The sequence below is a fragment of the Diorhabda sublineata genome, chromosome 8, assembly GCF_026230105.1.
Source record: "Diorhabda sublineata isolate icDioSubl1.1 chromosome 8, icDioSubl1.1, whole genome shotgun sequence".
NCBI lineage: Eukaryota > Metazoa > Arthropoda > Insecta > Coleoptera > Chrysomelidae > Diorhabda > Diorhabda sublineata.
This window is the reverse complement of record NC_079481.1, coordinates 19,621,022-19,638,623: the sequence shown is the minus strand read 5'-3', so window position 1 is coordinate 19,638,623 and position 17,602 is coordinate 19,621,022. Positions and strand designations below refer to the sequence as shown.

Genomic DNA, 17,602 nt, shown 5'->3' with positions numbered 1-17,602 from the left:
CTCACTATCTTTGGCTTCTTCAAATCTCATTTTTTCAAATCCATAACCGACTCGCCTATTCATCTTTTTTGATCTACTTTTTTTTATGTAAGAAGCGAGAGAGAAAAATCCTTCTCTATCTTTTCAATGCGCTGCATTTGATATTTTCTCTTAGTATTTAGAAACATTAACGTTTTTCGTTTTTTTTTCTCTACACCACACTTTACTTCTGCTTGTACCATTCTTTTACTAAACTTCTCCCAAATTTTTTCTATTTTGTTATTGGCCAGTTATTAGTAAATGTGGATGGTCTTTTATAGCTTCTAATATTTTTTGTCCATATCGCACCTCCGCTCAAATAGTGTCATAACTCAAAAAATCAGTACATCAGTTTTATTGTACTATTGGTGCTAGAAAACTTGATAGTTTGTTTTTTTGACTTATGACACTATTTGAGCGGAATTACGATATGCTAAGCATCTCTTTGTAAGAATATCGTCTATATAAATTATAGTTCATCGATCTGTAAACCACTGTTCTTCATTTTCATACAATTTAGTGTCAAAATTATAGATACGCATCGATTGACAAATTCCGGACCTGTACATTCAAATATCGCTAAACTAGGCTGCCCCTCCGATGAACCAACTTTCAATTTCTGCTGACAGGTAAATGTCTTCCAGGTATAGTATGGATAATTTCTTTAGTCGGCGCGAATACGTAAAGTAGTAATAACTAAATAAGTAGTCCGACATAATAAACCGCTGTTTACAGTACGAAACAACTGTTTTAATCTCATTATTGAACATTATTGTATTTCACTACTGTGACTTTTTTTCGATATGGCACCCAAAACAAATCTTCAGCCCTTTTACCATGGATTAGATGAAATACCGCAAGGAAAAATTAAGGAGATACAGAAAATTAGGAATTGGTGAGTTAAAAATGAAATTCTGACAATTTTAATTCAAAAAACCTTTCATCAAAGTGGTATGCTTCACTTACTATAATTATGTGACTGAATTCACTATTTTTTCCAAAAGAACAAAATCAGTATTATATAATTTCAAATAAACTTAGATGCTAATATCATAAATGTGAAAGTTTGGATGTGTGTAATCACGTAAAAACTGCCAGTAGGAGTTGAGTAAAATTTTGTATAAAGATAATTTATTACTAACACATACAAGATACTTTTATCCCGAAAAAAATCGAAAACATGAAAAAAAAAACCTGCAGGAAGTATATAATAATTTATTTCATCTTTGGTGAAAGTAGAGGTCTTCATCGTTTGCGTTAACCTTAGAATTTATGAATTTTCAATTTAGGAGTTTGTTAATTTCAATCTTGTGGGAACTGGGGGATAGGATTTCAATGAAATAGATAGTATATAACTTCCACGACCGAATTTACTTGTATTTTTGATATATATACGGAAATGTAACGTTTTTTCTTATAAATATAATTTTATGGATGCCATAATGAAGATAAGCGATTTTATAACTTAGATACCAATAGGGCTTTGCTATCGCTTCTTTACGTTTGATATAAAATGGGGAATGTATGCAGAAAAAAAAATTCAAAAATTTTACTACTATCGTCACCTTAAAAGACTTCTCACCTCAATAAGATATTGAAAAAATAATTGGAAATATATTTTGTATTGCCCTTATTTATCCTTCGCTGGTTTGAAACTTTGGGCTGTCTGTCGGAATTCTCAATGTATCCTGAACAGTTGACATCACAGTCAACGACAGTGTATATTAGGAAATAGCTCTGTAAGTATCTATAATTTCACCCCAAAATACTTCATTAAATTATTACAAACTTTGTAAAAAGTATATCTACTACTCTGTTTTGATTATTATCGATCTTCAAGACCATATATATAATATGATGCGATTCATACGTTTAGATGAAAAAAAAAATCATTCATATTATCGCGAACTCGCACTCTACAACATTAGTGAACGTGATTTTTGTTGGACAAGTTGTTAATCTTCCGGGTTTTTGATAGTTTCCATCGAAAATAAGTACACTTTCTTGGAATAATATACTGATCAACCACAATTTTTCATCATTTAACGAGAAAAATAACAAGAGCGTCTGTTCTCTTTGAGACATTTGGAAACAATCAGAAGTAGATCATGTTGAAAGAGAGCTAGCTGACTTAGAGTTATTTTGAAGGCGTTGACGATTATGAATATTCTCATAATTAAAGAAAAATAATAATTTTTTTTAATCAATATCAAATCTAAATCTAGCAGTTAAAACTTGGAAACGGAATCAGAAACCAAGGCCCATCTTTCTGCGTAGAAATATTGATGGTAATTGTAAATTGCACTAATCAACATATAAAATTGCAATGCCCCAAATTTTACCGAGAACAAAATATCAAAACACTGATTTGGCAGAAATCAAAGTGTCGGTTGGACTTTTTTATTCGAAGGTTGTTCAAGGGGTAAAGCTTCATTATAGTTGAAAAATAATACAGGAGTTTAGATATTTCAACTGATGTCATGTTTCGTGTTCTAGTCTATGTATGATTTTATGATTATATTTCGCATGACGAACGAAATCAACTAAATAGACTTATCCAATAAAGATAGTTTTCCATAATTTCAACAGTAACAAAAAAACTGGACAGAGTGCAATCGTAAATTTATAAGAAACTCGAATTATTCCAAGGAAATTTCGATTTACGTCAATACTTTTCAAGCATGTCGGACAGATATATGGCCTGTTTGCATTAATTCATTCCAAAATATTTAATGCCATACGCAAAATACCAATCTGTCCCAGTGTTAATTACCACATGTATAGGCTATGTCAACTAATAATAAGAACGGATATATACGTTACAATTGAAAAATGGTTTACAGGCTAAAATGTCTGTGTAAATTTCTAAAAAAAATATTTAATTTGCCCAGCTCGTTTGAGAATGTTTAGGTTATTATTTTTACTTTCCTAATCTTTCATCAAATATATAGAAAAGTAAACAACTGTACGCAACTGTTCATATTTGTAGATATATACGTAATAAGGTGAAAGGTCCTATATATTTTCCGTATTTTGGTTGGATGGGCTGAATTAACTTTCACTTAAATATATACACGTATTCAACATATTTCATTTGCTGTTCATGGCAGTATCACGAGACTACAGGAGAGAAAGATTCATTGTTACGGTTTCGAAAAATCATTGACTTGATTTGGTAAGAGATGAGTGCTGGATTGGCCATATGGTAATCGAGAAAATACTTAGTGGACAGACGTAAAAATATTAAATGAACAAAGTCTATAGCAGGTGCTGGTAAAGGTACAATGAAGTCATACAATTTGCAATAAATAAAAATATAATAATTCAATTAGTAACAAAAAATTTACAGCAAAAATTGAAAAAGCTTTTACATGAGAGAGTCCGTAGAATAACCTACTTTCACTTTAAAATTTTATTCGGCAAACATATTATATGAAGAGTGATAAAAAGCACTCTTCGATCCGACGTTTTGTTATAATTGTTGTGGAAAATTGTATTAAACAAAATACGATTATTATATAGGCTGTTCAAAAAGTTATTTTGCTGATATCGAATATAAGTTTTTTTCTAATATACAAGCAATCTGTATAAGTCAATTAGAAGTATACAAGGTTGCACCGTTACTCCATAACTGCTTATAATTAAACAGTTTGTATATTTTTAGATTTTACAAATTTTTAATTACAAACACCGCTAAGACCATTATATACGCTGGTAAAAATGGACTTGAGCTGAAAATTTAAGGGCGCTTTAATAAAATCCTGAAAAGTCTCCATTGATTATGTGTGTAAGAAAAATTTTATTTAAAGTCAAATTCACAAAATTGAGTTTTTTAGAGTTTTTGGTATAATGGTTAGTTTTACGATGAAAATAGTTCAGACTGTAGATAAGGTTGAGGATTATATACTACAATTTTATTTTTTATATAAGATTTATCATTTCTGAGATAAAGTCGGTGAAAAGTTAGCTGTATTTTCCTCAATAATACTAACTCGGGATCTGAATTTAACCGTTCATTCCTAAAAATAACTTGCTTTATAAATATATTTATGACTCCGGAGTAAGATTATCCATATCTTTAAACACGCAACTAGGTGTAGGATAATGAGAATTGCGACGGATACCGATTATACATCTTCTCGAATCGGTGTTGGCATAGCTTCCAGAATTTTCAATATTTTTCCATTAGATACTTTTTGCTATCAATCAATGAGGAAATTCCAAGAATTCATTGCAGTGGTATCCTTCACGCGCCTATGAATTTTTAGCTTGAAATTCATGCAAGGCTAATATGACTGGGTGGGTTAATTTATGATAGCTCCGACCCGTAGGTTGAATTTAAAATTATTGGAAAATTGTCATAAATAGTTATTAATGACGGAGTGTTAAAAGTGATATTTTATTTTGTGAGTGAAATGAGCGGAGCGAATTTAACAATTTCACGAACAAAATGAAACCATTTTTAACACAAAAGTCATACAATGTTTTTTTCTACTACAGTGTGTGAAGTACGTACTATAGACACACTTTCGAGTGCGTAGTAGTGCGCGGTCTAAAGACCTTTTCACGACAATATTTATCTTCGTCGAGAAAAGGCTACTTCCACACACTGGTTACATAAATAACAATTGTAGAGCTACCCTATTTTGATAATAGAATACGCGATTTTGAAATGACATTGAACTTCAAAATGTATTTCAATAATATTCAAATAATTACAAGGCTGGTGGGAATGGCAAACGTCGCCAACGCTATGGTTACTAAGAAATGTTTGTTCACAAATTAAAATTGCGTTCTTGTCCAATTTTTGTTTTTGGTTCGTGACCGCTTAACATGTTTGTCAATAATAGAATAATAAATAAAAGTGTTGATTTGGTTGTTTGTGGAAATTGGAGAGTCGGCAAGAAGAATTTTATAGAAGGGATGAAAAACCTGTTTGAAGTGATATACGACAAATAAGTGAACCAATCTTTGCTTAACCAATAATTACAGTTGATTATGACTTGTTTACAATGATTTCTACTCCAAATTAAATTATAAACTTTATAGCCCATATACAAGGGTTTGAACCAAAATAACAAGACGTTTTAGAGACTTCGAAAAATTAATCTTCTCAAACGGTAGGGTGTCATAAAAAAGATGATAGTCCGCAGGTATTACTTCCTTCCGTTGCTGTAAATGGTCTTATTTATTTTTTTTAATCGGCAGGAGATTTTTATAAAGAGGAACTATAGCCTTAACCTCGTGACTTTCTCAACCTAGTCTTTTTTCTAATACTACCCAATCATCAATAAAATTCATTGTAGTATGGTTTTCCATCAGGTCTGTACTGTACGGCACACAAATCATTATTGGTAGGATCTACTGTTTTATTTCCAGGACGAATGAAAGTGTGCTATTTTAGCGCAAAGAAGTTTTTTAAATATCTATGATTTAAATATTCAACTTGCTACGTTCGAGGATTTGAACGAGCCGATTTACAAGCAGCAATATAGCAAGTAGGTGAATTAATTTCTCTATTACGGATTGATTGTGGAATGCATACTGTAGCATTCCATAGTTTGTAGTCATTTTTCCTTCAACTTTGTGTCATTAAAAGCAATATCAACCCTCGTAAAAATAAATATTTCCGTCATCTGAGAGATTTCTGATTTTTAATAATATAAGAAACCAAAAAAAGGCTTCTTATGGCTTCATTAGAGCGATTTAAAGTTATGTTCCCTTATTATTGGTTCTCTCAATTTTTTAATGAAACCTGGACTTAACGAAAGAGCTGTAAGTTTGCTTATAACGCTTTTCTTATTCCATGTTACAGTGTACACCATTTCTATGTTTATAATTGATTTGAGTGATTTCTATTTCCTTTCTATTATTTGATTCAGTTTCTAGAAATTTCGTATTGTTATATTTGAATGTATTAAAGAACAGAACAGAAGTTCAATAAATACCAATAAGAGTCATTCTGTTTTTATCTAATTGTTAATCAAGTTAATCAATTCTATATTTTATTGATAATATGTAGATATTTAGATTATGCACAATGTTTTACTCTGGTACGGTAGCGATACAATTATCTATTAGATTAATTGATCAGAATTACTTAATTTCAATATACCTGCGGATAATTTAATATTATTTATATATATATATATATATATATATATATATATATATATATATATATGAGTGTTGTCTGTTTTTCCAAATCTTGGAAAAAAAATCTGCTTGATATACTGGCAATTGAAATATGAAGCAATATACGACCAGAATATCACAGAACAATCACTTTCTCCCAAAAATATAAGGTGATTCGATAGCTGATATCCTTCACCATTACGACAATTACGATATAATTAACAAGAAACAAGCTTAAAAAAATATAATGAATACAAGAGTTGTGTGACGGACGTTATAAAACAACAGGTTTATCAGTTGAACATAAGCAGCTTTTGTTTTAATGCTTAGAATTACATGTATAGAATAGATTAGTCTAATTTGAAATATAAAGATATGATTTGAGAAATAGTTGGAGGAGTTCATATATCTAATTCGAGACTTGAAAACGTGAGTGGATTTTAGTAGCCGCAACCTAAAGTGCCAAATCAAAGTATAAAAAAGTACCAACAAACTATTTAAATAAATGTTCAATAATACAGTGCCTAAGAATATCAACTATAATGTTTGCTTTCTTCAGAAATTTTTTATCTTTTCTTGAAAAATTGCGGATTTTCATCGCTCTATTAGAGATTATTTTGCTTGTTAACATTCGAGGAGATTTCAATGCGGTTTCATTACTCTTTCATACGATATCATTACTTAGTACACCAGACTGCAAAATAATGTGGAGCATTCTACAGTAAAGGAGATTGAAATTTTATCAAAAAAAAAAAAATTCAAATGCTGCTACTTGCAAGATAATGGATATTGAAATGAAATTATATAGGGTAAAACTCTGTTGTCTGCAAAATATCTCAGGAGTTATCAGATCAGACCAATGTAAAATTGGACAAAATACAAAAGTTCCAAGATATTGATTTTATCTATTCTTTTTTGTTATAATGTAACCATTTATGTGTTTCTATAATAATTATATGAAGATGGCTGACCTGATGATATACTTTTTTAGCAGCACTGTATGTATTTAATATCAAATCATACAAAAAGCACTACAAGGTTGAAAATATTTCATAATAAAATTATTGATAGTGTCATGCAAATATGTTTATGTAGCAGTAATGAATAATTACGTACGTAAAATTCTTATTTCTAAGAATTCAATAAGTGTCGATAAGAAAATAATATAATTTGTGTTTTTTTTTAATTCTCATTAAACATTTATTATTTGTGAAAAAGAGAACTTCTTATAACATAGATGCCAGAATAAATAATTCTATTTACTTTACATTGAGAGGATTTTATTATAGTTATTATCAATCGTACAAACAAATTTAAAATTTTAAAATAACATGATTACTTTAGTAACACATGAAAATGGCAATGGAATATTTATGCAATTACAATTATTTGAGGCAAACTATTCAGCCGGAATATTTGGAAACAAATATAAATAAGTGTCGTAATGTTTTCCTGTTGTCTTGTTGTTCATACTTTGCGTTATTTATTAGAGTTTGAACACAGTTATTACCTGAATGTAAATCTGATCGGACTTGATATTAGTTTTCGGTAAAAATTCTTATACTTGCTTGCGAAAGACAAGAAGTATTCATAACATAAATTCATCGATCAAATATAACGAACAATATCAGCTTCCTTAGTGTTAACAAGAAACCATATGATAAGATTACTAAAAACCAAAAAAACTTGGAAAACCCTAAAAATTTATGGCTTTCGACATTACTAAGATCATTCATTCATTGAATTGAATCAATAGAAATAAACAAGCTGATTGTTTAGTAGGGACATACTCATCACGTTAGAATAAATTTTGCTGCGGATTAAGATCTCCCTAAATTCCGTTGAGTTACGAGGATGGTCTCAGAAGTACTGGTCTGACCTGGAATCGCGGTAGTTGCTTCGAAAATACCACTCTATTAGAAAGTACACAATCTATTCAGCATATGTTTCAAGTTTGAAGACGCCACGTTGTTTAGTATTTGTTTGGTAGCCATCAATAATGAACGTTTTCAGTGAATTGGTCCAACATCGCAGTGGTCGACCAAATGAGGGGATGACTCCAGAAATGTTGAAGAAAATCCACAAAGTGCTACTGGATCATCGCCGACTGAAAGTTCGCGAGCTAGTAAGCATTAACTGAAAATTTGAACATGAGGAAGCTATACGCACGATGGTTTCCGCGCTTGCTCACAATGGAATAAAAACAGCGTCGTGAAGATGTTTCCATCGAGTGTTTGGCAATGTTTCACAGAAATGAAGGCGAATATTTGCGACGTTTTATAATCATAAATGAAATGTAGGTCCATAACTTCACTCCCGAAACAAAAAACAATCAAAACAATGGAATGAACAGGAGACAAAGATCGTTTCATTTGCAGGCAAGGTTATGGCGTTGATTTTTGGGATGCGTTGGATAATTTTTATCAATTGTATTGAAAAGGGAAAAACCATCAACGGCAAGTATATTGCGAACTTATTGCAACGTTTGAGCTAATAAATCAAGCAAAATCGATGGCTTTTGGCTAAGAAGACAATGCACTAGTTCACGCACATCCGTTATTGCAATAACCAATATTAATGAATTAAAGTTTCATTTGTACTTCATGTACCATTTTAGCCAGATTTAGCTCCCTCGGATTATTTTCTGTTCCCAGACTTGAACAAATGGCTCGGTGGTCAAAAATTTTCGAACAATCAACTGATGTCAGTTATTGGCTATTTTGAGGACCTTGACGATTCTTATTATAAAGTGTATCGAATTTATTGAACATGTTGGGAGAGTTTATTATTTGCTCTGATATTTAGGTATAGAAGACACCCAAGTAACACAATTAAACCGTTAACAATTTTTGGAATTTGAACGGTGCTTAAAATAGCTAGGAACATTATTTAAACAGCTCTTATTCAACTGACTAGGACGATTTTACTCATCCGTAAAACTATTTTGCTATTCTCATTACTCAGTAATCAAAATAAGTTAGGGAGAATTTTATTTTAAACTTTTTACTTATCATTTGGAATTTGGAGTTGTTGATTTGAAAGCTGTTTAATGGTGCATGTAAGGTGAATACTATAATAGTCGAAAACTTTGTTTTTTTTTTCTTTATAATGTGCATCGTGTCGTCTAAAGAATAAATATTATTGTTCATGAATTGTTATTGTTATTGAGGACAACAAAATCACCAACCTTATAAAATTTTGATTTAATGATTTTAGTTATTTTCTCAGAAAATAGTTCGTTAAGGAGACTCAAATGATACTATCTTTTTTAGATACGGTCGTTCTAGAATCAACATGAGTGCCAATATCACAATTACATGACATTCTACTCATTTTATTGATAACTGTACTGATCTTTCATCCAAATTGGCAGCGTTACGTAATTTTGTTTGTCAATTAAAATAATATAACCTCGAAATTTTAGCGCAACACGAATAAGACAATCAACACATAGGTTAAAATCTAAGAATCTATCATGTTAGTAATTAAAATACCCGATTTTTGTGTTAAGCCATTTTCCATTACATTATGTGCCTCGTCAAAAAGAGGATGTAGAAATGAATACAGATCAAAAGTGATATCTTAAAAATATTGCATAAGATGGGCCAAAACTCTTGCTTTTGACTTTTGGGTGAAACTAATACATCCATATTGATTATTAGTGAAATTTTAAATGGCACTTTATCAATACATTTCAGAAGATTGAGTAAATGCTATTTTTGACCATGATGCCATTACTGAGTCGTAAAAATGTTCAATAATTAACTTTCACGGTAGCTTAAGAGAAAACTTTAATAACTACGATAATTCGTCTATGCTCATCAAATCTTCTGAAGGTTAGGAGAATAGTTGTATATGCGATATAAAACTTCTTATAGATCCCTTAAGCACAAAGAAGCGTCAAACGGTACTTGTAGACCTATGAAATTACTTCAACGTTTTTCCTGAAGCTCTTAAAAAATAATAATAAAGCTGTTCTATAGAATTATAAACGTTTATAAAACAAAGATCGATCACCGAAAGGTATAAGTTAATACATACTCCAAATAACCCTTTATCACAGAGCATTTATATAATTTTTTTAAAACACTTCGGTAATAAAAGATTAAGCTGTGTAATTTGGGCATTAATTGTGGCTGAAACGACTTGTGTTTTATCAATTTTCCGTTGTAAAAATTTTCTAGTATGGTTAGTAATAGAGTTTGTTATTCCAAATACATCTCTCATTTTTATGCATTTGAAATCCTTCATAAATGCTTAATATTTTTCCTATAATGTTTCCTTTATCTAGAGTTATAACTGCGTAAATTATGAAATCTCCCTACACGATTTGACAACAAAGGTTGAACATATACGAAGGTCATCGCTTTATGGGTAATGCGAAATAGCCAGAAAGCAAAGAATCACAACATATTTTATGCGGTGTGACTTGTATAAACCGATAAAAACATGAAAGATTAAAGAATTGAGAGGGAATGAGATTTATAGTTAAGAAAAAATAGATCATTTCATAGAGGAATCGGCAGAAGCCCCTATAAAGCTATGTTTGATACTAGGCAGATAAAAGGTTCAGGTGATGCAGACTTTTTAGTGATATTGTGAAAAACTAAACACAGGGGAGAAAACTTACAAAGAGTCATGAGAAACAGAGAAAATGAATATATCTAAGAAGATAACTTAGAAAATGTAGTCAATTTGAGGGAAATGGTAGAAAGCATTTATAATAGAGGTGATCAAGATAACAATGGCAAAAATGCATTCGAAATTATCGAATGAAATCAAAGAATTTTTAATGAGCGGAAAAAATCACATAAAAAGATGACAAATGAAGTAGCTAATGACATATTATTGAACACGACTAAACAAATTATTTCCGAGAAATGGGCTCCTTTAAGCTGATTCGCAGCTTTTTTAGTAATTACCTGATAATACCAAAAAAATTCTCTACCAAGTGTCGGTAATACTCGTATGTGGGCAAAAGGCTCGGGTCAGGGTTTTCTTAGCTGTAACTACAAGACCTTTTACACTGGCAATAAGTATGCCTGTAAACTGCAAATAGTGTAATATCGAAATACTATGGGTCATTAATGTGCGAAAAATAATAATAGTTTTAGTATCATTGATTTCTGAGACAGAATTGATGGGGTTTACTAGGGAACTTAAGGCAATGCGCAAGGAAGTCTATCTTTTGAGACTAAAAACTCACTCTTGGATTGGTATGAGAACTGCAAATGACGAAAGACTACCGTAGATCGTTTAAAATAACAAAAATGAATGCATATGAACAAAATATCAGTGAATCAAAAAACAAGAGTAAATCTATTCGGAACATTGTAAACCAGGAAAGAAACACTAAACATCAAAACAGAACGTCAACCACCATGAATTGAATATATTCTTCGCAAACATATCCGAAACTATTTTGAAAAGTTTTGAAAGTTATCAAATTGAGCCAAGTTTCGAATTATATAATTTAAACTCATGAATATTTGAAGTTCCTTCGAGTTCGTCGGTTGGACCATTAACAATATATAACAAATGTATAAACGAGACAAACTGGCCTCAGGGAATGAAAATATCTAAAATGATTCCAGTGTTTAAAAGTAACGACTTAAATATCATTAACAACTATAGGCCCATAGCTATTAAACCTGAAATTTCTAAAATATTTGAAATTCTGAAAAAAAATTAAGCTCCTATGTAGAACATAATAACTTAATATTTGAATGTCAATCCTCTGGCAGTAATGCGTTATGCGTACGTTTTACTTTGCGTTGATGTCATAGTCAGTCAGTCATAGCTTAATGTATCTCTCTATAGGGCGACCCTAGCAGAAATCAAAGGCTTCTAACTCTACTGCTTTGCGTATTATTCACAATGCAAGAAGTCGAGTACTTTGTAGCGAACTCTTCACGGAATATGGGATCCTAATATATATATATATATATATATATATATATATATATATATATATATATATATATATATATATATATATTCATAGGAGTGTACGAAATAAGGCGACTTGTTTAAGGTTATACCATCAGGGCTACAGATATATTCATTTTACCATTTTCTAGGCTGCATCAAACACAATATAACAAACTTAACGTTGGACTATTTTATTGCAGAATTGTTTTTATGTAGTTGTGGACTGCATGTTTCCCAATTTTTAGACTTACTTCTTTCATTATTACACATATGTTACGTCAGAAATCTAATTTGATGAAAATATTAATTTCTACTTCATTATCTCATGTTATTGATAACCGCTTAGTGATTTACTTTTGAGATTACACAAATGCTGTTTTAATTTATACCATTCAATTAATCGTATCGTATATCTCCGCCGACTAAAGAATAATGTATTAAGATAGTTGTGATTAATTGAACTAGCTTAACAATTTTCAATCACTTATTCTGCCAAAAATCTCATAACAAATTCTAATAATAGTGAATAAATAGAAAAATTAAACTTATCAGCAGAAGACAAATCTTTGAATGTTTGTATCATGTGAAAAGGCCCACATTTGAGCAATAAACGAATTAGTGATTGAAGAAAACTTAAATCAAAATATTATCTGTTCAGTTCTATACGTGAGCTATAGAGCTGAACAGTAACTGGTTATTTTTTCTTATGTATGTGGTTGTGGTACATTTCAATTCTCGATTATTGATAGATTTTGTTTTATAAATAAAATTTTACTGATGTTGTAGAAAATAGTCTAATGGATATAAGTCGGGTAATTGCTGGGGCTATCTGATGAAACCACACGTTCCAATTCACCTTACGAATAGTTACAGGAATTGGAAAATAACCGAGCCAACTCCAATATATTACTATTAAGCAAAGAATTTAAATACACCAAACCATTAAAATTGTTTTCCACCAAGAATGAGACAATAATTTTTTATCTGTTATTCTATTCCAAACATTAATGGTTTTGTGCATCTATAATCATAGCAATTTAAGTTTGTATCATTATGAAAATTTACATATCGTTATTTGAAAAATTCTTATAAAACATGGAATTAATCCATAACTGTTTTTGCAAATCTTCACGTCTATAGAAATCATAATTATCATTCCGGATGTTGCGAAATATCAAGTTTCCTAGATATTTGTCTATTACTCAGTGTTGATCGTCTTCTAGTCTGTTTGTCTATATTCTGATTTAGATAATTTTCCACAATACCAGTTTATTAATTTTTTCTCCATTTTCTAACTGGGATTTAATTCTTACAAATCTTCTTGAAGAAATAGTCAAGTTTTTTGTCGTTTCCCTGGCACCACTTTCTGAACTCACAAGTTTGAGTGTAATTTGTTGTCACATGGTAACATTTTGTTTCAATTAGGGTGAAGAAGCGTATTGTACACAAGAATTGACAAGTACATGTACTCTCTTATGAGTGGTGAATAATGGTCTATTTATAATGAGGATCTACTTTATAACATCAGACTATATCTTCAACTAAAAGGGAGATAACCGAAAATCATAATTTACTTTTATGAAAGGTAAATGCAATTTGTCTTAAAAATCAATTCGTACCGTTCGAACAATTGTAGCCAACAAGCCAAATTACAATTTCACAAGACTATTTCTCACTAAGGATTCACTTTCACTCAAACTCGAACTATTGATATAAAACAGGGTAGTATATTCCATGATATATACCAAAGGTAGTATTATTAATTTATCATATATACGAAATTCAGGTTTCAGTTAACGTTACAGTTAATTTAATTAATTAAATTAAAAATTTTGACCTTGTAGTTAAAAACGTATAAAATCATGGAAAATAACATTATTATAATTGGTTACATAGTTCAATAATATACTTTAATTAAAGTTATATTGATTACTATTTATTATTTTCAAACTACAGTTCCTAAAAATTGTTACACAACTAAAAGTGGTCAGTATAACTGTATTTATATATGTCAAACTAAAATTATCAATATTTATTGTGAATTAATTATTATGTGTTCATTATATGCGTTAACAATTATTAAATAATAGTCAACCTGACAGCATTCAGCGATATTCACGGAAATTGATTATCACAATTATTAGTGCTATAATGTGTTTATGGAACATTGTGTCAGACGAACGCTGTATTGTTGTTGAACAATCACAGGAAAAAACTCGACTCATTAATTGCGTACTACCTGTTTTAACTAGGAGTACGTTTCTTAGAGTAAAATTTCATGAAACAGAAGGATAACCTGGTGGCTTGAGGCGTAGAGACAATAAATAAAGCAAAATTAGCCGAATAATAAATACTTTTCTCCAACTTTTCATTTCTTAGACTTTTTCATATGTTTTTCGTGATGATTTGTCTTTATTTTAGACCGCTTTTGTATTAAAATCAGTTGGAAATATTGAGTGTGTAAAAATTTATGTTTCAACCTACATTCAAAAGTTCTTGAATCGTAATCAAATACACGGAAATAAAATTTTTAGATGATAATTCAGTTGAAGTTCAGTTCAGTTGAAGTAAAAGTGTACTTAATGCCCCCTCAATTAACTGATATTCAGAAAACTGCCTTTATTGCCAAATTGGAAGATGGCTGGTCTGAAAGGATTTATGATTATAGTATGAAGAATTTTTCTTATATATACCTATGTGCACGATTTTACAGGTCTGTAACGAGGGTAGCGGGGTGGGATCATTTCACGGACGCTAAATTACCTCATTTTGAAGTCAACGACCTAATAATAAAAGTTTATTTTTCTATATCAGATTTTAGGTCTCTCCTGTTTTAAAATTAGTTTTTTTTTATAATTTTTAAAAATAAAAATTTGACGTTTCGACTACTTTCAGTCTTTATTAAAATATGATTGGACATTGACAATTTGCGTATTAAATAAAGCTATGAATTTCACTCAAATGATAATAATATATTTTATTCTTGCTTGATTTGCTTAGGTAAGTTTCCTCAAGATCATGTGCTATCATTGCTTTGCAAACCAGACCTACACAGCTTTTATTACCTCCTCGTTGGAAGAAAATTTACGACCTTTTAAATTTTTTTTTCAGTTGAGGAAAAAATCAATCATGTGTACTCCATGGCAATCTCAAAAAAAATGAAGCAAGAACTTTTCCAGCAGATTTTTAGACACAAAACTTCTTAGGTCTTGGAGAACCAGAGTTTCGCCATTCCATCGATTGTTGCTTATCCATATAACAAATAGGTTTAAGAAGTCTACATCGTTTTCAAATCGAGCGCAGATCGAATGGGATGCTTCTATCCTTGCACGCTTTTGGTCAGCACTCAAACATTTGGGGATCCATTTTGAGGCAATCTTTCTCATGTCCAAATTGACGTAAACTATATAATGAACGCGTTCGTATGAAATATTTAGTGCTTCAAATATCTGTTTTAGCCCAATTCGACGGTCTGATAAAATCATGTAATGAACTGCATCGGGGACTGACACAGAAACTGGCCTTCCCGATCGGTAATTTTTCACGGTCGCATACGAAGGACATTGATCACCAAGGGTATTAAGCATATCTTCGTATATCTGCTCACCTCTGAATCCTTTTAAATACAGGTACTTGATGATGGCTGGATACTCCCATTTTTCGATTTTCATAATTTCGGGGGACATCTATTTTCTTTTAATTTATAGCGTAACTTTGATTCATTTTTTTGACGTGAAACTTTACTTTTGGATTTAGTTATATTCTGAAGATTGATATTACTGTTTTCTTTGTTCAAATTATTTTTAAAATTGTGTTAATATTACACGTATCAGAAACTTTTTTATTTTGAATTTCGTTATTTAGATTAGATAATTAGATAATTGGGGTTGCATTCAATATTACATAATAAGATATTTGTCACAAGTAATTCTTTGTGCACAATTGGGACCTAAAGATAAAACTTCATTCACTCTATCGGGTATGTCAGTATCAATAGGTTGTTGTTTCAACATAAGGTTATTAATTTTCTTAATAGTTTTGTCTTTGCTATTATTTAGTTCTTTCTAGACATTTTCCTTCAATTAAAAAAAATATTACTAAGAGTCACTTCACTTATTTTAATTATAATTTACTTAATTTATGATATCTTTAGATTGTGCAGGTCACCCCTGTAATAGTTAAGGATTGTTGATAATTGGGCATGAGTCCCTGGTCTTCAGGTACTAGTGTAGAATTATTCATTCTGTCAAACATTCTACATGGACATACGTAATCATCGATTCAAAATTCATAATGCTCTGATGTATAATTTAGAAAATATACTTAAATATAGGTTCTGATTTAGCAACTTTAAATGACTATAACTCCCGAGTTTCTTTGCATTAACATCCTGTAAAATGAGGAGAATGTCATAGCTCGATTTTGATTAACTAAAGAAATAGTTCAATTTATTATCAAAGAATTAGGGGAAGCTATAAAAACACTAGAGATGGGAAGATGTATATTCCACATTTCTAGAAAATTTCAATCTCTCGTATCTTTTCAGGATTCATGCAATTACTAATATAAATTTTTAACTGTAAGATGTATGCAATTTCAACACTACAGGCAATAGGACATTTCACAGGTGTTAATAAGGTATGGAAACTGTTAGTCTGAAAAATCTCGAAAAGTGTATTACTTATGTTGTTATAGATATTGATAATTCCACTGCAAACCGAGTACCTAATCGAGGAAGTATTAACTTTATTAGCAAGAATTCGTCCTTATATGAGTAAAATCCATAAGACAGAAGTGCAGCCGCAAAAGATTCAAGAAATAAATTACAGTATAACTTCTTTTCCTAGGTGTATAAGTAAAGTAGATTCAACTTACGTACAAATATTATTTCCTGGAAAAAATAATGACAAAAGTTTTGATATGACGCAGACAGGAGCCTGAAATTCCTATAGATGAAAATATAGCAGCAACTATCGAAGAAGTTAACAGCCATATTGATTCAGAAGTATAAAATATACATAACTAGCTTTGATGGACAAAATTTAGTTAGATATAATTGAATAACATAATATTTTCAAGGCTTATTGTAAGCATTTCTGTGTTGTATTCCATGCATGAAGTCATAATTTGTAAGAATCATTGAAAAATTCACTCTTGTGTTATATATTTATAGCACTTGTCAGTCCACTTCATCAAGATTAATGGAATAATATAATATTGTGAAAATAAATCATTTATCTGTATATTTACTATAGGAATGTTTTGATATATAAGCGATTGGCTCCCAAACTTTTTGGCTTCACAGACCACTTTCAAAATTTTATTGGATCCGGTGGACCCCCACATTACTACCAATTCTCAAATTTTGAAAAAAAGGTTTAGATCTTTCTATGAAACTGTACTGAATATGGAATATGCAAGATTTCACAGTCGCTGAGCTTCTTAAAATATTATCATATTTATAGGAGAAGTCAAGCCAACATTTCAGTTCTTCAATATCAAAACCAAATAAATAGTC

The 17,602-nt window shown here is 30.5% G+C and overlaps 1 protein-coding gene across 1 annotated transcript in view; it reads left to right on the top strand.

Moving 5' to 3' along the window:
- Positions 1-660: 660 nt before the first annotated feature.
- The window catches only part of LOC130447781 (alpha-tocopherol transfer protein-like), a 113,105-nt gene continuing 96,163 nt past the window's right edge, over positions 661-17,602 (top strand). The window contains exon 1 of the mRNA XM_056784787.1: positions 661-913. Coding sequence (XP_056640765.1) covers positions 822-913 — 92 coding nt within the window. The 5' untranslated portion in view covers positions 661-821. The remainder of the gene's footprint in view (positions 914-17,602) is intronic.